This window comes from Eubalaena glacialis, chromosome 5 (genome assembly GCF_028564815.1).
Source record: "Eubalaena glacialis isolate mEubGla1 chromosome 5, mEubGla1.1.hap2.+ XY, whole genome shotgun sequence".
Taxonomy (NCBI): Eukaryota; Metazoa; Chordata; class Mammalia; order Artiodactyla; family Balaenidae; genus Eubalaena; species Eubalaena glacialis.
The window spans coordinates 105,233,615-105,258,178 of NC_083720.1; the positions used below are offsets into that span (position 1 = coordinate 105,233,615).

The following is a 24,564-nucleotide window of genomic DNA, read 5'->3' on the forward strand; positions in this document are numbered from 1 at the left end:
TATCCAATATCCAATGTATTACCACTGATCTCATCAGGAAAACCTTTAAGTATTGGAAGGTTGTCAGCCTCATAGTAGCAGATACAAGTTTTCAAAAATTTTAATTTTTTTCTTTAAAACTCAAATTTTATCAAGGGCAGCAAATGCTGTTCGTTGGTGGTAACAGGCTCACTTTGCTCATTTTTAAGAAAACGTCTGCCAAATACCTAAGTCTGGAAACCATAATTTGTCAGTTGTTATTTTAAGTGAATGTGTTCCATGAAAAAGAGACTAGTTCAGCTTGCACTGTTTCCTTGGGACAACAATTATACTTTGGTTTATAGCAAAAGTGCTGTAAGTACATTTCCCATTTCGTCACACAAAATATTAAAAAGGTATGTTCTCAAGTGTCAAGATTTAATGAAAATAATTTTTTACTGCTGCTAGGACATTCTTAAGTGAAACTATCTCTTTTGACCGTTGAGTGTGTGGCATAATATAGTTTGTTGCCAGTGCCACTGCCTTGATTTGTGCTATGGTGCCAGTAGTCTTTGCCACCATTGCTTTTGCACCAGCAGTGCAAATGTCAACTCAGTGAAGAAGGCAAAGGATGTCTTTGTTATTCTAAATTTAGTGTCAACCACTGATCCCTTGAAAAGGTCATGGGGACCCCCTTTGAGAATCGCTGCTTTAGGGTTTCATTTTTTACCTTCATGCTTCCTCCTAGTCACGATCTCTAACCCCTGCCCCGCAAGAGTCATCACTAGTATAGATTAGTTTCGCCTACTTAAATTTACCTATAAATCCTAATCCAGTTGGATTTATTTTAGTGTAAGAAATGAGATAGGAGATTAACATTTGTTTGTTTGTTTTTCTAAATGGCTAGTTATTTGACCTGGCATTCTTTATTGAATAATCCATCTTTTTTTTCCCTGTTGATTTGAAGCACACTGTAGTAGATTTCTGGACATAGTATTCTGTTCTGTTAATTGGCCTGTCTATTTATGAATATACTTGCACTATGCTCTTCAAATTATTATGGCTTTATAGTGTTTTATTATCTAGCAGATCTACTTCCCCTTCATTACTCTTTTTCTAAATTTTTCTGGCTTTTTGTCATATTTGCTTTCTCTCTCACTCTCTCTCATACGCACACACACATATTTTTTGATGTATCATTTTAAAGTAAGTTGTAGGCCATCAGGACACTCCCTCTTTATATATCATCATGTATCTCCATAGAACAGGAACATTTTTCTACATAACTGCAGTACCATTATCATCCCTAAAAAAATTAACAGTGATTCCACTGTAGAATTTAGCAGCTGGTCCATATTATCACTGCCCCAGTTAGCTCAAGAATATCTTTTATACCTGCCTTTTTCCCCTTGAACAAGGAGCGACTTCATGTGTGGCATTTGGTGATTATGGCTCTTTAGTCTTTAGGCTCTTTTAGTCTAGAGTAGTTTCCTTATTTTTCCTGCCAACTTTATTGTGATATAGTTGACATACAACACTGTATAGCTGCCTCACTTAAAAGAAGAAAAAATACTGACTTTGAAGTTGTTAGGTAAAATGTCCTTCATCCTAGATTTTTTGATATATATATTGTTTTTTTATTCCTTAATCTGCTATATTTCCTGTAAAATGGAAGTTAGCCAGAGGTAAGATTAGATTCAGGTTAATTTTTTTCTAGCAGGAATACCTTATAATGATGCTGTGTACTTGCTGTTGAATCACGTCAGAGAGCACACACTGTCAGGCTGGTCCCCCTGTTAGTGATGCTGTGTTTGTTCATTTGATTAAGGTAGAAATTCCATTGTAAAGGTACATTGTCCTCTTTGTATTTTGTAAATAATTCATGGGGTGCTGCTTTGACACTACAAAAATCCTGTTCCCCAAATTCCTTTCACATATTCCTTTCCATAATTTAATATCTATTAATGATCCTTGCCTGGATCACTCATTATATGTGTAATATAAAATGAATATGAAAAATGTTGATTTACTAATTCTTTTCTTCTGTATTTATTAGATAGTATTCTTCAGGAGCTTTCCTTTTTACTTCCTTTTTTCTCCTTTTTTTTTTTTCCCAAATATCACTGTGGATTTTTTCTTAGCTTATTTTTCTGCATGTATAATATACACACAGAAAACTGTACATATCAAAAGTGTACAATTTGATGAATTGTCACAAATGAACACCATCACGTAATCAACGTCCAGAACAAGAAACAAAATATTACCAGCACCCTGAAATATTCTGTCCTGCTTTCTCCTAACCACTGGCCCCAACCCCTATCCCCCAAGAGCAACTGTTAATATATATTAGTTTTGCCTGCTTCTTATATTTATATAAATGAAATCATATAGTATATATACTCTTGTCTTACCTCTTTTGCTCAACTTTATGAAATTTATCCACATTGTTACATTCAGTTTCATCATTTTCATTGTTACGTGGTATCCCATTATGTGAATACACCACAATTTGTTTATCCTATTGCCGTCTTATTAGCTATTAGTAATAGTACTGCTGTGAACATTCTTGTATATTTGACTCTGTTTTTTATTTATTCAGTGTGTTACAATAAATTATAGTTGTTATTCTTTTTGATGCTCAAATTATCCCAAATATGACCAAATTTTGTCTTTTTGACACAGTCCCATTAGTCTTTGAGTACTTGCCTGAAATGTATCAATAGCATAAAAAGATGCTTCAGGCTCCTTTTGTACTTTCCCTGTTCCAGACATGAAATCAGCTATTTTTTGAGGATCTCTAGTTCCTTTTAATGAGGATAGTGAGATCAGGTTACTAGATACGCTTATTGATGCTGGGTATCATTGTCATTAGGCTCTTTCAGTATATAGAGCTAAAAATAAATTTAAAAAGAAAAAGTTTGTTCATAATATTATTTCCATTAGTTCAGTTTTTAATGTCATCAGTTGTCATGTATTTTTTCACCATTTAAAGGTCCTTGAAGGTATAAATTGAAACTATGAAAATCAAGTTTCCCATCTCTGAAATGTTTGTTCATCTTTTATAAATTTCTTATTATTAGGGGAAGAATGCATGTTCATTGTAGAAGTACAGATAAGCAAGAAGAAGAAAATTACAACTATAACTGGAACCACGTGTAACATTTTGGCATATAGTTGGCTCTCCATATCCAGGGGATCCTCATCCGCAGATTCAACCAACTGTGGATTGAAAATATTTGGGGAAAAAAATTCTAGGAAGTTCCAAAAGGAAAACTTGAATTTGCCACGTGCCAGCAATGATTTACATAGCATTTACATAGATAGATCATCTCTAGGTATTATACATAATCTAGAGATGATCTAAAGTATAGGGGAGGATGTATGAAGGTAATGCAAATACAACATCACTTTACATAAGTGACTTTTGCATCTGCAGATTTTGGTATTTATTGGGGGGGTGGTCTTGGAACCAATCCACATTGGATACTGAGGGAATGATTGTATATCGTAGTCTTCACAAATGAATATACAGTTGATCCTCATTATTCACAGATTCCATATTAGTGACTTTGCCTACTTCCTAAAATTTGTCACCCCCAAATCAGTACTCAAAGTACGATGCTTTCACAGTCATTTGCAGACATGTGCAGAGCAGCAAAAAATTTGAGTCCCCCTGTTTATGTTTCTAGCTGGGATCGAACAAGGCAATGCTCTACCTTGTTTCAGCTCTCATACTATAAACAAGTGTCCTTTTTGTGGTCTATTTAATACCACATTCTCCACATTTTCATGCATTTTGTTGGTGGTTTTGCTGTTTAAAATGGCCCCTAGCATAGTGCTGAAGTATTATCTTTTGTACTTAAGTGTGGGAAGTCTGTGATGTGCCTTTTGGAGAAACTACATGTGTTAAGTTAGGTAAGCTTAATTCAGGCATGAGTTATAGTGTAAGCCATGAATTCAATGTTAATGAATCAACAATATGTATTGAATATGGTGCCTTTAGACAGAAATACACAAAACAAGGTTACATATTGACCAGCTGACAAAAATGTTGTGACCAGAGGCTCATGGAACCTAACCCCACATATCCCCTAGGAGCAGGAGTTGAGTATTCACTAATACAGTGTTGGCAGCAAATGTATAGAACATAACTACCAGAAATAACGAGAATCAACCTGCATATTTTAGTAGGCAAAAATGGAGTCATAAAAAAGATTGTTTTTCATTGACAAAACAGATTGTGAGAATATGTGATGCTCATTTGTTCCCCTTAGGACAGCAGCGTTCTCGGATGCTTGCTACTCTTTTTAAGGATGAAAGGTGCCAGCAACTTGCTGCTTATGGAATCCTCGAGAAAATGTACCTAGATAGGATCATCAGAGGAAATCAACTTCAAGAATTTGCTGCCATGCTGATGCCTCACCAGAAAGCAACTACAGCTGACGGTAATGATTACTTCTTATAAGTATGTGGTAGTAAATATTGAGGTCACACTAGTAGAACGTATGTTAAATTTGAAGCATCTTGATATCTTTCTGTAATATTTTTATGTAACACTTGATGATAAAAGAAGGAGTATTGACTGAAGATGAATATTATACACAGATATGAGTTTGAAGTTTAAGAGTAGCTCTATTGGAAAGCATTTCGTGGAATAAAGCATTTTTTGGAAAGGGTAAGAGCAGAAGAATTATAGGCTAGGCTTATAGTGCCTGGTTTTTTAAAGACTCAAACCATTTGATAAGTACCTTAATTAATCTTAAACATCAGTTTGTAACAGAGCATAATTATCCAGTCCTATTTTAGACAGAGCAAAATTTGGTACAATAGCTTGCCCAAGGTACTGAGGGGAAAGGGTTTCCAATAAGAATAGAACTTGGTGTCATGTTTCCTAGTATTTGCTTAAGTCAGACTGCCTTTGCTGGGAAAGAATTTTGTAATAGATGCTTGTTCATAACATCAATTATTTTATGTATGTTTATCTACAGAGGTTTTAAAGTAGCTTATAACAGTAACACACATGATAATAAAAATATAGATGTAGGCCACCAGAAACATGGAGAAGGTCAAGACAAACATGCAGATCTGTCAGACTCATCGCCTTGGATTCACTGTCATCCCATATGGAAGAGAATCTAGCTGGAATTATTTATGTAAGATTTGGCTGAAAGGTATATACCTCACCAGTCTTACTGCCCTGAGTTAAACCAGAGCATTGAAGCAATTATATTGACCTATAGAATTTCTTTTATTTAATTGTACTTTAAGAAACAAATCAATTGATTATTATCTTTCTGTCTAAAGGAGATATTTATTCTATAGGATATTCTTTATGCAGATCCTCAGAAAAATTCCTTTTCAGTCTTAGGATTAGTTGTGATTCTCCGGAGCAATTGATTTTTATCTATTTAAACACTGTGAGTTGATAAACTGGTTGGTTTTCTTAATTTTTAAAAAAAATTAATTTATTTTTATTTTCTGCTGCGTTGTGTCTTCGTTGCTGCGCGCGGGCTTTCTCTAGTTGCAGTGAGCGGGGGCTACTCTTTGTTGCCGTGCGTGGGCTTCTCATTGCGGTGGCTTCTCTTGTTGCAGAGCATGGGCTCTAAGCGCACGGGCTTCAGTAGTTGTGGCATGTGGGCTCAGTAGTTGTGGCGCACGGGCTTAGTTGCTCTGCGGCATGTGGGATCTTCCCAGTGTCGAACCCGTGTCCCCTGCATTGGCAGGTGGATTCTTAACCACTGCGCCACCAGGGAAGTCCCGGTTTTCTTAATTTGATGGGCTGCTAGAAAGTTTAAAAAATTAAACTTGTAGCCCACCTGTAATGTGTGTGTTTTGATTGTTGTTATTCTTTTTCTTTTTAACTTTTAACTTTTCTTGTCTTCTGTGTATTCTGAGCAGCTTTAAATAAATTCTTTTGCAAGAAGATGTCTGACAAACAAAAGCTAGATAAATAAGAAAGAGTTTCCAGAATTGATGTAGTTGAGCTTCACATTTGACTTTGAGCTTTATGGCCATGAAAAAAAAAAAGATAACATCAGATAATTCTTTTCTCAAATGAGGGCTACTCACGAGGATCTCGGAGAATGCAAATGATTTTCAAATTTCTCATAGGAGACTATGTATCAATATATAGGACAGGCATTTTGTCTTCTTCCTCTTCCATTTTAGACTTTATTGCCTTCCTTATTTATCTTTCTTGGACATCTTTGTTTATTGTCATTACAACCCTAGGCTTGCAATCTTGAGACGTAGTTTTGTTGTTGTTGTTATTACAATTCAGTGGTTTCAGTATATTCTCAGAGTTTTAGAATGTTACTACTAGTCTACTTTCTGCTCTATAGATTTGCCTGTTCTGGACATTTCATATAAATGGAATCATACAATATATGATCTTTTGTGACTGGCTTCTTTCACTTAACGTGATGTTTTCAAGGTTCATCCGTGTTGTAGTGTGCATCAGTACTTCATTCACTTTTATTGCCAAATAACATTCTGTTAACCACATTTTATTTCTTCATCAGTTCGTGGACATTTAGGTTATTTTCACTATTTGGCTATTAATACTGCTGTGAACATTCATGTAAAAGTTTTTGTATGGACATAAGCTTTTTTTTTTTTTTTTTTTTTAAACATCTTTATTGGAGTATAATTGCTTTACAATGGTGTGTCAGCTTCTGCTCCATAACAAAGTGAATCAGTTATACATATACATATGTTCCCATATCTCATCCCTCTTGCATCTCCCTCCCTCCCACCCTCCCTATCCCACCCCTCTAGGTGGTCACAAAGCACCGAGCTGATCTCCCTGTGCTATGCGGCTGCTTCCCACTAGCTATCTATTTTACATTTGGTAGTGTATATATGTCCATGCGACTCTCTCACCCTGTCACATCTCACCCCTCCCCCTCCCCATATCCTCAAGTCCATTCTCTAGTAGGTCTGCGTCTTTATTCCCATCTTGCCACTAGGTTCTTCATGACCTTTTTTTAAATTTTTTTTTCCTTAGATTCCATATATATGTGTTAGCATACTGTATTTGTTTTTCTCTTTCTGACTTACTTCACTCTGTATGACAGACTCTAACTCCATCCACCTCATTACAAATACCTCCATTTCATTTCTTTTTATGGCTGAGTAATATTCCATTGTATATATGTGCCACATCTTCTTTATCCATTCATCCGATGATGGACACCTAGGTTGCTTCCATGTCCTGGCTATTGTAAACAGAGCTGCAATGAATATTTTGGTACATGACTCTTTCTGAATTATGGTTTTCTCAGGGTATATGCCCAGTAGTGGGATTGCTGGGTCGTATGGTAGTTCTATTTTTAGTTTTTTAAGGAACCTCCATACTGTTCTCCATAGTGGCTGTATCAATTTACATTCCCACCAACAGTGCAAGAGTGTTCCCTTTTCTCCACACCCTCTCCAGCATTTATTGTTTCTAGATTTTTTGATGATGGCCATTCTGACCGGTGTGAGATGATACCTCATTGTAGTTTTGATTTGCATTTCTCTAATGATTAATGATGTTGAGCATTCTTTCATGTGTCTGTTGGCAATCTGTATATCTTCTTTGGAGAAATGTCTATTTAGGTCTTCTGCCCATTTTTGGATTGGGTTGTTCGTTTTTTTGTGGACATAAGCTTTTAATTCTCTTGGAGGTATATCTAGGAGTGGAAGTACTGGGTCATATGGTAACTTTATATTTAGTCTTTCTAGGAGCTGCCAGACTGTTTTCCAAAGTGGCTGCACCATTTTACATTCCTGCCAGCTGTGTGTGAGGGTTCCATTTTCTCCCACACTTGTTATATTATCTGTCCTTTTGATTTAGTCATCCTAGTGGGTATGAAGTGTGGTATCTTATTGTGGTTTTGATTTGCATTTCCCTGGGGGCTAATGGTGTTAAGCACCTTTTCATATGCTTATTGGCCACTTTTAAATTGGGTTATTTGTGCTTTTATTATTGAATTGTAAGAATTCTTTATGTATTCTAGATCTTATTATCAGATAAATGATTTGCAAATATTTTCTCCCATTCTGTGTGTTGTTTCTTCACTTTGTTGATGGAATCTTTTGAAACACAAAAGTTATTAATTTTGATGAAGTCCAATTTATGTTTTTTCTTTTGTGGCTTGTGCTTACAGTGTTGTATCTAAGAAACCATTGCCTAATCCAAGGTTATGAAAAGTTGTTCTATTTTCTTCTATAAGTTTTATAATTGTAGCTCTTACATTTAGGTCTTTGATTCATTTTGAGTTAATTTTTGTATATGGTGTAAAGTAGGGGTCCAACTTTATTATTTTGCATGTGAATATTCAGTTGTCCCAGCACCATTTGTTGGAAAGACTCTTATTTCCCCACTGAATTGCCTTCGCATCTTTGTTGACAATCAGTTGACTGTAAATGTGAGTTTATTTCTGGACTCTAAATTCTATTCCATTATTCTGTATGCCTGTCCTCATGCCAGTACCATGCTGTCTTGGTTGCTGTATCTTTGTAGTAAGTTTTTTTTTTTAAATTTTTAATTTTTGGCTGCGTTGGGCCTTCGTTGCTGCACGCGGGCTTTCTCTTGTTGCGGCGAGCGGGGGCTGTTCTTCATTGCGGTGCGCAGGCTTCTCATTGCAGTGGCTTCTCTTGTTGCAGAGCACGGGCTCTAGGTGCACAGGCTTCAGTAGTTGCAGCACGCGGGCTTCAGTAATTGCGGCATGTGGGCTCAGTAGTTGTGGCTTGCAGGCTCTAGAGTGCAGGCTCAGTAGTTGTGGCACATGGGCTTAGTTGCTCTGCGGCATGTGGGATCTTCCTGGCCCAGGGATCGAACCCGTGTCCTCTGTATTGGCAGGCAGATTCTTAACCACTGTGCCACCAGAGAAGTCCCTTGTAGTAAGTTTTGAAATCAGAAAATTTGAGTCTTCCAACTTTGTTCTTTTTCAAAATTGTTTTGGCTTCTATGGATCCTTTGAATTTCCATATGGATTTTAAGATCAGCGTGTCAATTCTGCAAAGAAGCCAGCTGGGATTGCACTGAATTTGTAGATCAATTTGGGGAGTACTGCCATCTTAGCAATATTAAGTCTTCCATATTTTCCTGTTTATTTAGGTCTTTATATTGGAAAGTTGCTAAAAAAGTAGATCTTAAAAGTTGTCACAAGAAAAAAAATTATAACTGTGTGAGGTGATGATGTTAATTAACTAAACTTATAGTGGTAATCATTTCACAATATATACATATATCAACTCACTATGTTGTACACCTTAAATGAATACAATGTTATATGTCAATTATATCTCAATAAAACTGGAAAGGAAAAAAAAAGAATTGGGTGAGCCACACCTTCAGGATGGGGCCTGAGGTCCATAACTTTGTCAGGCCCTGTATTATCTTACTTAAGGGAGGATCCTATGCCTGATATCTCATGAAGGGATCCTGCCTTCCAAACATTTCTCACGTTTGCCTCAGAGTAAAGTGCTTGTGAAGTGCCCAGGGGAATAGAGATATTTCCATTGAGCAGTATATTTTGACTTATCAAGCTTACAAACAGCATGATTGTTTGCATGATTGTTTTGCTGCTGCTTGCTAATAAAAGTATGTGCTTATAGAAAGAAAAGAAAAGTTAATGAAGTTGATAGCTAGTCCAAGGAAGCAAAACCCCAAACCCAGAGGATTAAATCTGTTCAGCTAGTTAATAACTACTTGCCAATCATTTTCTAAATGTTATTTGTATTTAACTGCATGTTATTCAAAATGTATCAAGGGATTTTGGTTACTTTTAAAATTTTGATAGGAATAAAGGCAATGATTATGAGTTAATACATGCCTAGAAAATTTTTAACAAGATGCATCTTTTAAGAGTGTAAAACTAGTTTCAAAAGTATAACATTCTTATTTATATTTAAGGTTCTAGCATCTTGGACAGAGCTGTTATTGAACACAATTTATTGTCTGCAAGCAAATTATATAATAATATTACCTTTGAGGAACTTGGAGCCCTTTTAGAGATTCCTGCAGCTAAGGTATTTTCTTATTTCCAATACATAAAAGGAAGTTAAGAGACTAAATTATTGACATAAAGAGAAAATAAAATATATACAGTTGGACCTCCATATCTGCGGATACAAAACTTGTGGATATTTTGGAGGAATATTTTGGAGGGCCAACTGTATTCATTGTACTACTACATTTTATATAATGGTCTTGAGCATCCGTGGATTTTGGTATTCATGGGGGCTACTGGAACCAATCCCCCATGGATACTGAGAGACGACTGTAATTGATAAATATTGGCAGTTGCAACAAAAATATACATAAAAAGCCTAAGGTAAATGGAAATAAATTATTTGAATGTTAAAATAGTACTGTAATGGAATTGTCTTTGATTTTCTTTTTTTTTTTTTTAAGTTGTATTTTATGGTAAAGTGACCTAGAATGGAAATCTTAAAGGGGTTCCAGGTTATGATATCCATTTTGTAAGAATATCTTTGTTTAGTGTCTGTTTAAATCCACTTCATAGTGGTTTCTGATTTTTAACTAACATTTGATCTATGCCTTAATTCTTTTTTCTGCCCTAGATTGACTCAAAGTTTAAAAAGTTCATCTCTTTGAGAGAGTGACTATGGTAATACTCTAGGCTATTCTACTGTAACTTCTGTGCTTGATTTAACTTAAGAAGTTGACTGAGTTATTAGGGAGTTAATTTTATTCTTAGTCATGCTAACGTTTGGTTGGCTATTTTTAAATTCCAAAAAAGTACCGGTTGTATTTAGAGGGTATTTCAGGTAACATCTATAAAACATTCTCTTAATTTTAAATAACCGTAGAAGCAAGCAATCAACCTTACTTTTACCTAACTTGTAGAACTTTTTTTTTTTAACATCTTTATTGGAGTATAATTGCTTTACATTGTTGTGTTAGATTCTGCTGTATAACAAAGTGAATCAGCTATATGTATACATACATCCCCATATCCCCTCCCTATCTCACCCTCTAGGTGGTCACAAAGCACCAAGCTGATCTACCTAAGCTGATCTCCCTGTGCTATGCGGCTGCTTCCCACTAGCTATCTATTTTACATTTGGTAGTGTGTATGTCAGTGCCACTCTCTCACTTCATCCCAGTTTACCCTTCCCCCTCCCTGTGTCCTCAAGTCCATTCTCTACGTCTGCGTCATTATTCCTGTCCTGCCCCTAGGTTCTTCAGAACCATTTTTTTAAAAAAATTTCATATGTATGTGTTTGCATACGGTATTTGTTTTTCTTTTTCTGACTTACTTCACTCTGTATGACAGACTCTAGGTCCATCCACCTCACTACAAAATTTGTAGAGCTCAAAGTCATGTAGTTATGGTCACATCCCCTTTTATCTGTTAGTGAAATTTTAATTTAGTATTTTCTAATACAATTCCTTTACGTGTACACATTCAACACACAGTAAAGGAAGTGGAACAATTTCGGAACCAAGGCTTCAGTTACCATTAAAAGATGCTTTCTTCTTAGGCTTTGAGGTATGATCCCTTGCTGAGATTAAGGCAAGTGAATATATTTTTAACAATAAATGCTAGTCACAGTCTGTTCAAGAGTGATTTAGGGTTGATTGTGAAGATGGTCAGAGTTACTAAAATGACTGTCACAACCCAGTTTGCTAAACAGACAGTAAACATGAAGTATTTCTTTAGGAATTAGGTAGAGGACCTTTTGCTCCCCTTTAATGGTCTTTTAAATCCTTTCGTTTCCCTTTTAAATTTGAACATTATTCCTCCTTTCAATTTTTTCTTCAAAAATATTACTGTCTTAGAGAGTTTTGGGGGTGATAAATACTGTGAAAATTGAAATGAAATAACATAAGAAAAGCTAGGGATTTTTTTGAGATGTGGATCCCAGTGAGAGGAAAAATTGTTAGTTTGATTTTGAGCAGAGAGCAAAGTTGGTTAGAAGGCTAGATTCTTGCTTAAAATCTTACAACAAGAAAAACAGATCCCAATTAACTTAAAATAATGGATTGTACCCAGAAAGAATTGGGGGGATATAACAGGCAAATTTACAAGATTTACTCTTGTAATGAATGGCAGATGAACACATATGTAAAGCTTAGTGATGGGTAGCTAAACCAAGAGCTTTCATTTCTCTTGGTGAGAATATGTGAATAACTAGAAATGATAATTAAAGTGTCTAAGAATTTATTGTTTTTTTTAAACAGGCAGAAAAGATAGCATCGCAAATGATAACAGAAGGACGTATGAATGGATTTATTGATCAGATTGATGGAATAGTTCATTTTGAAAGTAAGAAGTTTTGCTTGTTTATATCATAATGAAATGGCAGTGAAGTGTTGTATATTTGTGATTAAAACATGTTGAGCAATTTCCTTTGACCCAGAATTTTACTACTGGAATGAGCTTATTTCCCAAAGAAATAATTTAAAATAATTTTTATGAACTTATATTCGTGAATCTAATTAATGCAGCATTTTCTATGCCGTGGAAAAATTTGAAACTGGAATTGTTATATTAGTTCACTCATTTACTCACCAAACATTTATTGACCACATACCGTGTATTGGGCATGTAGAAATGACAGTTGCATTTCCTGTTCAGCAGCTCACTAAACTGATGAAGGCAGACAGGTAAGTAGATCTCTTGTCTTTCTCATTGTCTAATACCTCCTCAGCCCTTCTTCCCACCTCATTTATGCCCTGGACCTTACCCAGAACCATTCCACTTGTACAGTTTTAATTTGAAGTATACCACTCTGACCATGACCTTTTCCCAGCCTTTCTAGTGGTCTTTCTCAGGTACTTCTACCTCACCTCTTCCCTGACTGCATTGGAGCCTCTGGTCTATTGACTTTCACTTTCTTTCAGTCAGCTCAGCCCTTTTTTAACCTTTACTGTTCTTCCTATCCAGCTTAGATTTCATGATTCATCATGAATCATGAAATCAGGATTTCAATCATTTTCATGATTCAGTTACTCTTTTACAGATGCCCCAGAACACTTGCCTGTGAACTTTTTGTTCCTGCTGTCCAGCAAAACTTCCCCTTGAATGAACCCATTCTCCATCTTTTCCATGCCCGTACTTGAGTAACTAACTAACGTTGCTGGAGAAGAGTCAGGGCACCAGACAGATTGATACCACTGCAAAATTCAAGGTCCTGAATTCTCGACGCTGCCTGGGATTCTTGATACATTTCTCTAGTCCACTTTTTCCCTACTCTGCAATGACTATTTCAGATTTCACTTTCCTAAACCTCTGACTTTTCTCCTCCTTCACTCTCTGTTCAATATAGATCTAATTCTGTCTTTTTCTTCTTTCGTGTTATATGGGAGATGGTTTCCATCTCTCTCCCCAGTTCTTCCTCTTGCACTTTGGATCCCTTCTCTGAACTCTGCCACTCCCTGCTCCAAAAAAGAAATCTTTTTTAGGAACCTGAGCTTGGCAATTATTTTGTCTATTTTCATCCTTTTTTTCTCTGTTGGCTTCTTTTTATCAATATTTAAACATGGTCAGGTCTCTTCCATTTTAACAAAAATCCTTTTATCTTTCAGACTTCATCTTGACTTTTCCGCATATTGAATAGGGTTGATCACTCACTCCTTTTTGAGTGCCCCCGCCCCTTCTTGACTTCTGTCATCTCCTTCACCCTGTTCTCCTGTTTCCCCTCCTATCTCTCCAGGTATTCTTCCCAGTTGTCTTTGTAGATTCTATAGTGCTTTAAGTTTAAATATTGGGGTTGCCCAGGACATGCTCCTCGGCCTTTTTCTCCTCACTCTACTGTTACCCTAGGTAATCTCACCTATTCCCATTGATTCAGTTACCATCTCTATGCAGACAGCGCTTAGATTTCTAGTGTAAATCTCCCTTCTGAGTCCCAGATTCAGCGGCTCTAATTGACTAATAGGTGTTTCCCACCTGATTGCTTCGTGGGCTTCTCAGAATGAATATACCCCAAACTGAATTCACTATCTCCCCCACTGCCTGCCTCCCAAAGCAGCCAGCCAGCCAGCCAGAAACTACATTGTTCACTTTCTCCAGCATTCCTTACCCTTGACCCCTTCTCTTCTTCACTGCCCAGAATCCTTCGAATTTTACCTCCTAGTGTATCTGGAATCCATGTACTTTTCTTCATTTCTTACTGTCACCAGCCTGTTCTGAACCCCTGAAACCCCGTCTGGGCTTAAGAAATAGCCTTTTAGCTTTTTTTTTTTTTTTTTTTTTTTTAATTTATTTTTTATTTTTGGCTGCGTTGGGTCTTCGTTTCTGTGCGAGGGCTTTCTCTAGTTGCGGCAAGCGGGGGCCACTCTTCATCGCGGTGCATGGGCCTCTCACTATCGCGGCCTCTCTTGTTGCGGAGCACAGGCTCCAGACGCGCAGGCTCTGTAGTTGTGACTCACGGGCCTAGTTGCTCCGTGGCATGTGGGATCTTCCCAGACCAGGGCTCGAACCCGTGTCCCCTGCATTGGCAGGCAGATTCTCAACCACTGCGCCACCAGGGAAGCCCCAGCCTTTTAGCTTTTTTTCTCACATCTACAGTAGCTCCTTTCTAGTCCAGTTGCCCTAGTAGAGCCAGAGGGATTGTGATCTTTTAAAAATGCGAACAAACAGAAAAAAGAAATAAAAACCAAATTATTAAATGTTACTCTTTTCCTTGACATGCTGATGAATGGCTTCCCCATTGCTTGTAGAGTAAGATTCTACAAAGTCTCCAAAAGGTCCTGCGTGATCCTTTATGGTTTTCTCTTTCCAATCCAGCTCACAGGACTTTTTGTTTTTTCCAGCATTGTAAATTCTTTCCCACTTTAAACATTCCAAAGTAGTCATCACTCTCCACCAGCAGCCTCTCCAGCCATCTTCTATTTGTCCCCATGTCTTAGTTTGAACAATGTTAATCAATAATGATTTTCCTGACTTCCCAGGTTAGGTATGGCTTTAAGTTATACGTTCTTGTCACCCTGAATTTCTGAATTTGTCTAAATGTCTGTTTCTGTTAACCAAGCTCAGCTTCCTAGTGATAGATATTAAGTGTCTCTTGTTCTCCATGGTATATCCAACATCTTTTCCAGTGCCCTGCACGTTGTAAGTGGGAAATAAATAATTATTGAATGAGCAAACACAGTATATGATGAATAGTATAGCAGAGGCGTCACCAAGTAAACACAATTTAAATTAACGTATACCAACTTGATAGAATATGGGATATTTTACTTTCTAATTTTAAAGTACATAGTGTTCTATGAAGTGTTTTTTGTTTGTTTTTGTTTGTTTGTTTGTTTGGGGTTTTTTTGGCCACACTTCGTGGCACGTGGAACTTCCCTGACCAGGGATCTAGCCCATGCCCCCTGCAGTGGAAGCTCAGGGTCTTAGCCACTGGACCACCAGGGAAGTCCCAAAGTGTTTTTGTTTTTTTTTAAGTTAATGTACCATGAATATATTTGCAAGTCACTAGATATAAATCTAATTTATTTGTTTTAATAGCTGCATAATATTTCGTGGAGTTCAACTATTCACCTGTTGATGGACATTCAGGCAGTTTCCTTGTGCATACCTTTATATACTGGGACACTTAGTTCTATAGAACAGAATCTCAGAAGTTGCATACTTTGCATCAGAGGATATACGTGTTTTGATTCTTAATAGCTACTGCTAGTTTGCTTTCTAGAAAGGTGTAGCCATTTACACTTCCACCAATATGAGAGAATGAATCTTTAAGAGCTGGATATTATTCTTCTTTTTATCTTTTGCCAATTGTTGGGGGAAAATACTATGTTATTGTTTTATTGTGCATTTCCTTGGCACTAGTGAAGTTTAATATCTTTCCATGTATTGGCCATTAGTATTTCCTTTTCTGTGAATTCATGTTAGTTTTTCTTGTCTATTTCCTTCCTTCCCCCTCCACACCTTTCCTATCTGTGTTACAGATATTTTTCTCTTTCTGTCAGTTGTGTTTCTGTAACGCAATGCATACCATGAACACATTTAAAAGCTCTTTTGCAGCCAAATATGTCCATTTTTAATTTTATGGCTTTTGTGTTTTCTGTATTGTTAAGAAAGTCTCCCTCATTTTGGGATAAAATTAATATTTTCCAAAAATTTCTTCTAATATTTTATTTATTGTTTTATATTTGGAAATTTAATCTGTCTGCAGTTCATTTTTGTGTATAATTTTAAGGCATGGTCTAGTTGTTTTTTTTTTTAAAGATGGATTGCCAATTATGCAAATATCATTTATTAAATGAAACATCCTTTCTGATCTTTGGCATATATTAGGTTCCACATATATGTTCGGATCTATTTCTGTACTCTATTTGGTTCCATTGATCTGTAACAATATTAGGTAATAAATTTATAGTAAATTTTACTGTTAGTAAAGCAATCCCTATTCCTCCACTACTATTTTTTAATTGAGTTGAAATTCACATAACATGAAATTAATCATTTAAAAGTGAAAAATTCAGTAACATTTAGGATGTTTACAATGTTAATGCAACCACCATCTCTACCTAGTTCCAGAACATTTTCATGTTCCCAAAAGGAAATCCCATGCCCCTTAAGCAATTACTCCTCATACCTCTCTCCCCAACCCTTGGCAACCAATTTCTATTCTGTCTCTATGGATTTACCTGTTCTGGATATTTGATATGAATGAAACCATACAATATGTGACCTTTTAGCTTCTTTCACTTAACATAGTGTTTTCAAGTTTCACTTTCCCCAGTAGGTGGCAGTGTCTTATGAAGCAGTAAACATTGATGAGGAAACAGTTGGCCTCAGTGAAGTTGTCTGTCTTATTGCTGTGGTTGAGGTGGTTTGGTTGGCTGGTTTTATTTTGTGTGTGTTTTTTTGTTTTGTTTTGTTTATACTTTGTGCCAGTGATTGGGGTACTTTTCTTAGCTATTTCTTAATTAGCTTAATTTCATTAACTAAGATCTTTGGAGTAAACTTTAAAAATCAATGTTACTGTATTTATCTTCTAACTCAACATTCACTGTGGTTGCAAAGGAGTAATTTCAACTTTGTACATTATTCCTTTTTTCTTTAGCACGAGAAGCCCTGCCAACATGGGACAAACAGATCCAATCGCTTTGTTTCCAAGTGAATAACCTTTTGGAGAAAATCAGTCAGACAGCACCAGAATGGACAGCACAAGCCATGGAAGCCCAGATGGCTCAGTGAATCCTTGCAGACCTTCTGTGCACATTACATCTTTTTCCATGTTGTACAGATTAATTTCACTATCTCTCAAAAGCATTTGCATCATGACCTTACATATTTCAATCCCTTTTATGCTGGATTCAATTTAAAGAAGACATTATTAGAGCAGGAAGTACAAGCATTTAAAAATATGTAGTTCCCATTTATTCAGGGTCTCTCTATCAGGCTAACTCAGATGTTTTGAAAGCTTTTTCTTTAAACAGAGTAAGTGAAGTATCTGTGGCTAAAAAGTTTGGGATTTGTGATAACTTTGTAGTTATGTAAAACTTAAGTGCTTTGTGCCTCTCCACATGTGGTTATTCTAATAAATGGAGAAGTGAGCCAAATAAAAGTAGTACTTTGTTTTTAATTAGTGAACAGTGTTTTGTTCCTTTTTCCTTTCAATTAAGCAGACAATTATTTATACCATATGCAAGAAATGCAAAGATAAGCCAAAAAGCCTGTTCTCCAGGCATTCACAGAGTCACAGAGCTAAGAGTCAATATATGAAATACTCGTAGTTGTACCAAGTACTAGAGTACACAGGCAGGAGCTTTTCATTTAGCAGAGAGAGATCAGGGAAGACTCCTCAGAGAGGATTATTTCAGCCTTGCTTTATAGCGAAAACGGGGAAGAACTTTTTTTTTTTTTTTAATTAATTAATTAATTAATTTATTTTTGGCTGTGTTGGGTCCCCGTTTCTGTGCGAGGGCTTTCTCTAGTTGCGGCGAGCGGGGGCCGCTCTTCATCGCGGTGCGCAGGCCTCTCACTGTCGCGGCCTCTCCCGTTGCAGAGCACAGGCTCCAGACGCGCAGGCTCAGTAGTTGTGGCTCACGGGCCTAGCTGCTCTGTGGCATGTGGGATCTTCCCGGACCGGGGCACGAACCCGTGTCCCCTGCATTGGCAGGCGGACTCCCAACCACTGCGCCACCAGGGAAGCCCTCGGGGAAGAACTTTTAAAAGAGTTTGTAGGCAATTACCAGTTTCAGCTCCAGCATATAAGGAGCTGAAGTCATCACTCCATCCTCACAGCAAGACACATCCCACAATATGCAAGGACAGATGGGTAATGTAAGCAGACAGATTGAAATTTCAGAACTATAAAATTTAAAAAAATATAGTTGATATGCTAAGAGAGGATGGAGAAAATGGAATCATAAGAAAAAGGCTGAACAGGCGGAAAAATCAACGCCTTTTCTTAGATCCGACGGAGAATTGAGGTCATAGGGCAAACCACCACTCCCAAACTGCAGAAACAGCCAGATAGAATCACATTAGAGATCAGCTTACCAGGAGCAGACCTGCTTGGGCCGGTAACTGATATGAACAGTGAAATGGTAACTTTGACAAATTATTGGATGCTAACTGGCTTGACAGTTAAAAACCCCACTCTTAGGAGAACCTCCACACTTTATAGGATTTATCCCCAGGAACCCCACCAAGTTCTCATGATTAAGATCAGGGATCCCCTTGTGTTTCAGGGGAGGAGAAGGTAACTATTTTGAAATACACCCAGATCATTTTCCATGACAAAGGCCTGCCCTCTGAAGGAAATTACTCTACCAGAGCCTTATCTCACCTGGGGAAAAGCAAGTTAGACAATTTCAGCCCCCTTTAGCCTTCTTATATCATGGGAGAAGAGAAAAAAATGTCTAAGAAATACTTCTGAAGGTCACAGCCCAGGGACCCAGGCCAAATAAAAGACAGAGATATAAGATTATTGAATGCTTCCCAAATACCCTTCCACCATGACAACAGAGTTCCAGTGTAGTATCTGTGGAGTATGACAGAGCTCCAAGACAGACTCTTTAAGAAAGAATTCTTAGGGAAAAAACACAACAGGGAAGAAGACAAAACAACAAGGAAAATAGAGGAAACAAGCCTCTGCCACTTAGAGCTACAGAAAACGTTAAGTACTGCCTAGCTCCTATCTAGATTAACATAAAACCTTACACTAAAAGCCTAATTGCCTCAGTTCCTATGTCCTGATATGTCATGTCTGGCCTCCAATCAAGAAATTACGAAGGATGATAAAAGGCAAGAAAAAGCACAATTTGAAGAGACAAATCAAGCATGAGAACCAGACTCAGATATGGCAGGGATGTTGAAATTCTCAGAACAGAACAGAAATTTAAAACAGCTATGTTTAATTTGCTAAGGGCTCTCATGGAAAAAGTAGACAACATGCAAGGACAGATGGGTAATATAAGCAGACAGATTGAAGTTTCGGAACTGTAAAATTTTTTAAAATGTAGTTGATAGCTAAGAGGATGGAGAAAACGGAATCATAAACTGCTCAGTTAAAATCAGAGCGTCAACAATAGAGTGTCAAAATACATGTGGCAAAAACTGATAGAACTGCAAGGAGAAGTAGACGAGTCCACTACTATATTTGGAGACTTCAATACCCGTCTATCAACAATGGACAGATTCAGCAGGCAGAAAAGTAGTAAGGACATAGTTGAACTCAACAGCACCATCAATCAACTGGATCTAATTGTTATTTCTAAACCACTTCATCCAACAACAGCAGAGTACACTCAAGCTCACATAGAACATTCACCAAGGTAGACCACAGCCTGGGCCATAAAACACACCTTAACAAGTTAAAAAGAATAGATATCCTAAAATGTATGCTTTCAGACCACAATGAAATGAAACTGAAAATCAATAACAGAAAGATACCTGGAAATTCCCTCAAAACCTGGAGATTAAACAACATACTTCGGGACTTCCCTGGTGGTCCAGTGGTAAAGAATCTGCCTTCCAATGCAGGGGACGTGGGTTTGATCCCTGGTCAGGGAACTAAGATCCCACATGCTGTGGGGCAGCTAAGCCCACGTGCCTCAACTAGAGAGTCCGCATGCCACAAACTACAGAGCCCACAAGCCCTGGAGCCTGTGCGCCACAACTTGAGAGATGCCTGTGAGCCACAGTGAAGAGCCCTCGTGCCGCAACGAAAGATCCTCCATACCGCAACGAAGATCCCACATGCTGCAACTAAGACCTGAGGCAGCCAATAAATAAATAAATAAAAAATAAACAACATACTTCTAAATAACATATGGATTAAAGAAGAAATCTCAAGAGAAATTTAAAAATATTTTGAACTAAATGAAAATGAAAATACAACTTATCAAAATTTGTGGGTTGCAGTGAAAGCAGTGCATATCTTAGGAAAGAATAAAGATCTAAGATCCATAATTTAAGCTTCCACATTAGGAAACTGGAAAAAAAGCAAATTAAATCCAAAGTAAGCAGAAGGGAAGAAATAATAAAAATTATAATAGAGTGTAAATCAGTGAAACTTGAAAACAAGAAGCTGATTAAGAAAATCAATGAAACCAAAGTCTGGTTCCTTGACAAGATCAATAGAATTGGTAACTCTAGCCAGACTAAGATAAAAAGAGAAGACAATTACTAATATCAGGAATGAAGGGGGCCATCACTACAGATCCTATGAAGAATAGAAGGATAATTAAGGAATAATATGAACAACTCTGTGCTGACAGATTTGATAACCTAGATGAAATGGACCAATTTCTTTGAGAGACATAATCTACTAAAAGTCTCACAAGAAGAAATAATCTAAATAGGCCCATATCTATTAAAAAATTTTAATCAATAATTAATAACCTTCCATGACAGAAAGCACCAGGCCCAGATGGGTTTACTGGTGAATTCTATCAAACATATAAGGAAGAAATCACACCAAGTCTCTATAATCTCTTTCAGAAAATAGAAGCAGAGAACACTTCTTAATCCATTCTATGAGGCAAGCATCACCCTTCCACCAGAAGCAGATAAAGACATTACAAGAAAGGAAAACAGCAGTCCCATATCTATCATGAACATAGATGCAAAAATTCTTAACAAAATATTAGCGAATCAAATCCAGCAGTACAGGAAAAGAATTATACACCATGACCAAGTGGGATTTATTCCAGGTGTGTAAATTGGCTCAACATTTAAAAATCAGTTAATGTAATCCATCACATCTACAAGCTAAAGAAGAAAAATCATTTGATCACATCAATAGGTACAGAAAAAGCATTTTACAAAATCCAACACCTACTCATGATAAAAACTTTCAGCAAACTAGGAATACAGGGGGAACTTCCTCAATTTAATAAGGAACATGTACAAAAAACCTATAGCTAACATTATAATGGTGAGAAACTAGATTGCTAGATTCTTTCCCCCTAAGATCAGGAACAAGGTGAAGTTGTTTGCTCTCACCACACTTTTTTTTTTGGCCATGCCTCATGGCTTTCCGGATCTTAATTCCCTGACCCACACCCTTGGCAGTGAAAGTGCGGAGTCCTAAACACTGGGAATTCCCTCACCACTCCTATTAAACTTTGTACTGGAAGTCCTAGGTAATGCAATAACTCCAGAAAAGGAAATTAAACTTTAAATACAGACTGGGAAGGAAGAAATAAAGCTATATTCAAAGTTGACATGATTATGTAGAAAATCCCAAGGAATCAAAAAAAAAAAATTTCCAGCAACTAATAAGCAGTTATAGCAAAGTTGCTGGATACAAGGTTAATATACAAAAGTCAGTTTCTTTCCTATATATATAACAATGAAAAGCTGGAATTTGAAATTTGAAAAAAGTATGTGTGTTGAAAGTAGGGAAAATAGGGAATTTGTAGAGTGAAAAAATAGTGGGAGAATAGGCTAACGAGTTAGATTGAGGTTATATTGTGAAGCACCAGGGAAATTTTTTTAGGATGTTTATCAGTTTACTCATGGCAAGCTGTGTATAGGATGGATTGGAGAGAAGGCAATGGGAGCTGGGGTTACTAGAGGCAGAGAAACTTGTTCAGGAGCTACGAATGTGAGTCTCCAAAGACATAATTAGGGCTTGGACTACATCCATGGCAGTACAGACAAAGAAGAGAGGACAGATTAATTCATTCAATAAATGATTTCAGTATGTATCTACTAGGTGTCAGGCATTGTTCTAGGCACCACAGATACGGCAACAAACAAAATAGATCATCCACTGGGGGTATTAAGTGGAGTTTAAATGACAGAAGTTGGTGTCGGATTAGATGTGAGGAGAAGGGAGAATGGTATGCTGAGACAGTTCAGGTTTCACTGATTTCTAGATTTCTCCCTCACCTTAAACAACTGAGTGGTAATATCTTTTGACCTGTTGTGTAGAGAAGGGGTAGGGCACATCCAGATGGACTTGTTTAGTAGGCAGCTGAAGAGACATTCTGAAGATCAATAGTAAGGAAGAAACTAGGAATACAGTCCTCCTTGGTGTATAGGAGGCGTCTGAAGACACGGGAGTAGAGGACTCTAAGAAGAACATGAGTTGTAAAAGGAGTGGACCCAGGAAAGAACCTTGGAAAGCACCTACATCTATAAGGCAAGTAAAGAAGGGCAAAACACTCAAGTTTGTTGAATGCCTCTTAAGTTCCAGGTGCTTTTACATTTTATCTCACTGACATTTCACAGCATACTTATAGTGAAATATCTACTTATAGTAGATAGTTTTGCCTCCCCCAATCCCCCACTCCAACAAATGAAATGGACTCAGAAGTGTAGGAGGAGAACGAAAGGAAATTAGGAAGTGAGATTTTCATCAGGGTACAATGTTGCAGAGGATCAAACAGGATGAGAAATGTGAAAAAAATAGTTTCTTCACACATTTATCCATCAATATTTAACCAAAATTGAATCATATTGAATTGATAATTGAATTTTTGTTACTTGCTCTGATACTTCATATCCAAAAGAGAAAGAAAATCAATAACACAACAATGAAACCATCAGGTATGCAGTTGGGAAGCAGAGCATAGTGCATTGTTGCTTTGTCAGCATTGATAATGCTTATAGATAATGTGAAAAGGAGCAAAAATGTTGGCTAAATGTACCATAAGTGTCTTAGATTAGTTGTCTGTAGCCGTTTTCTCTATCTCTTAAACTTCTTAGAGGAAAGAGAGCTGAGTAGCTGTGGACCGAAATCTCCTGTTAGGAAACCAAACTACGAGAACCAAATTATGAGATTGACCCTTGAAATTGACTAATGACGTAAGGACATTTTATTGAGAGCAAAGAAGCATAAAGAATCATGTTAGTAAAATCTTTTATTTGGTTTATATTTTAAATGTAATACAAAATTTATAAGCCAGAAAATTTAATAGCAAGGAGAAACTAAGCTGGACCATTTAGCAAAACTAAGGGACAACATTCCTTTAAAATAAATCAAAGTTCAATTTTTTTTACCCCATTGATTGTGATTAAACATACCAATCATATTTCAGTTGCAAAAAGTGGAGAAGCACTCAAGCTGAAGAGGTGTGGAGCTGATTTTAGTTGCTTCAGTAAGAGCTCTTCACGAGGTCAGGAGAGAGACCACAGAAGAAAGGAAAGAAAAAAAAGAGCTCTTCACCTATAAGGGACAGACAAAAAACAGGGTTAAATTTTCTCAATCTACTTTTTTATTTTTAATAAAGGTTTAATTTTAGAATGATTTTAGATTTACAGATAAGTTGCAAAGATAGTACAGAGAGTTCCCATATACCTTGCACCAGTTCCCTTATTGGTTAACATCTTACTGTGGTAGGTTTGTGACCACGAACCAATGTTGATAGATTATTAATCAAAGCCTATCCTTTATTTAGATTCCTCAGTTTTTACCTAATGTTCCTTTGCTGTTCCAGGATCCCATCTAGATGGTGTATTACCTTTAGTCATCGTGTTTCCTTAGGCTCCTCTAAACTGCAATAGTTTCTCAAACATTCCTTGTTTTTGATGATCTTGACAGTTTTGAGGAGAATCTGCCTCAATTTTTGTATTTTGTACAATGGGCCTCAATTTTTGTTTGTCTAATGTTTTTCTCATGGTTAGATTGGAGTTGTGGGGTTATGAGAGGAAAACCCTAGAGGTAAAGTGCCAATCTCATCACATCATTTTAGGGGTACATGCTACAAACAGGACACCACTGATGATGTTAACTTTGACGTTAACTGGCTGAGGTAGTTTTGTCAGGTTTTTCCACTGTGGAGTTAGTTTTTGCCCTCCTTTTCATACTATACATTTTGAAAGAAAGTCGCTATGCAAACCCACACTTAAGTGGTGGGGAATTATGCTCTATCTCCTTGGGGGAGGTGTACCTACATAAATTATTTAAAATTCTGTATTTCTGGGAGATTTGTCTATTCTCCCTTCCTTGTTTGTTTTTAACATTTTTATTGGAGTATAATTGCTTTACAATGTTGTGTTAGTTTCTGCTGTATAACAAAGTAAATCAGTTATATGTATACATATATCCCCATATCCCCTCCCTCTTTTTCTTTAATGTCTGAAACATTTATATGAACATATTTCCATACAAATAACCCAATAAAAGTTTAGTATTAGTTGTTTTGTTTGTTTGTTTTTTTATACTGCAGGTTCT

The 24,564-nt window shown here is 36.9% G+C and overlaps 2 protein-coding genes across 3 annotated transcripts in view; one reads left to right on the forward strand and one right to left on the reverse strand.

The window, feature by feature from the left end:
* Window positions 1-17,460, forward strand: part of COPS4 (COP9 signalosome subunit 4) — a 36,262-nt gene extending 18,802 nt beyond the window's left edge. Inside the window, exons 7-10 of one of the 2 annotated variants that reach the window (XM_061191540.1) lie at window positions 4,236-4,406; window positions 9,863-9,978; window positions 12,158-12,242; window positions 16,996-17,460. In XM_061191540.1, coding sequence (XP_061047523.1) covers window positions 4,236-4,406; window positions 9,863-9,978; window positions 12,158-12,242; window positions 16,996-17,129 — 506 coding nt within the window. In that variant the 3' untranslated portion in view covers window positions 17,130-17,460. The remainder of the gene's footprint in view (window positions 1-4,235; window positions 4,407-9,862; window positions 9,979-12,157; window positions 12,243-16,995) is intronic. The other variant, XM_061191541.1, reaches the window with a different exon arrangement.
* A 5,799-nt stretch (window positions 17,461-23,259) lies between these two features.
* Window positions 23,260-24,564, reverse strand: part of LOC133092727 (placenta-specific gene 8 protein) — a 35,091-nt gene continuing 33,786 nt past the window's right edge. The window contains exon 5 of the mRNA XM_061192450.1: window positions 23,260-23,556. The gene's annotated coding sequence lies outside the window, so the exon portion shown is untranslated. The remainder of the gene's footprint in view (window positions 23,557-24,564) is intronic.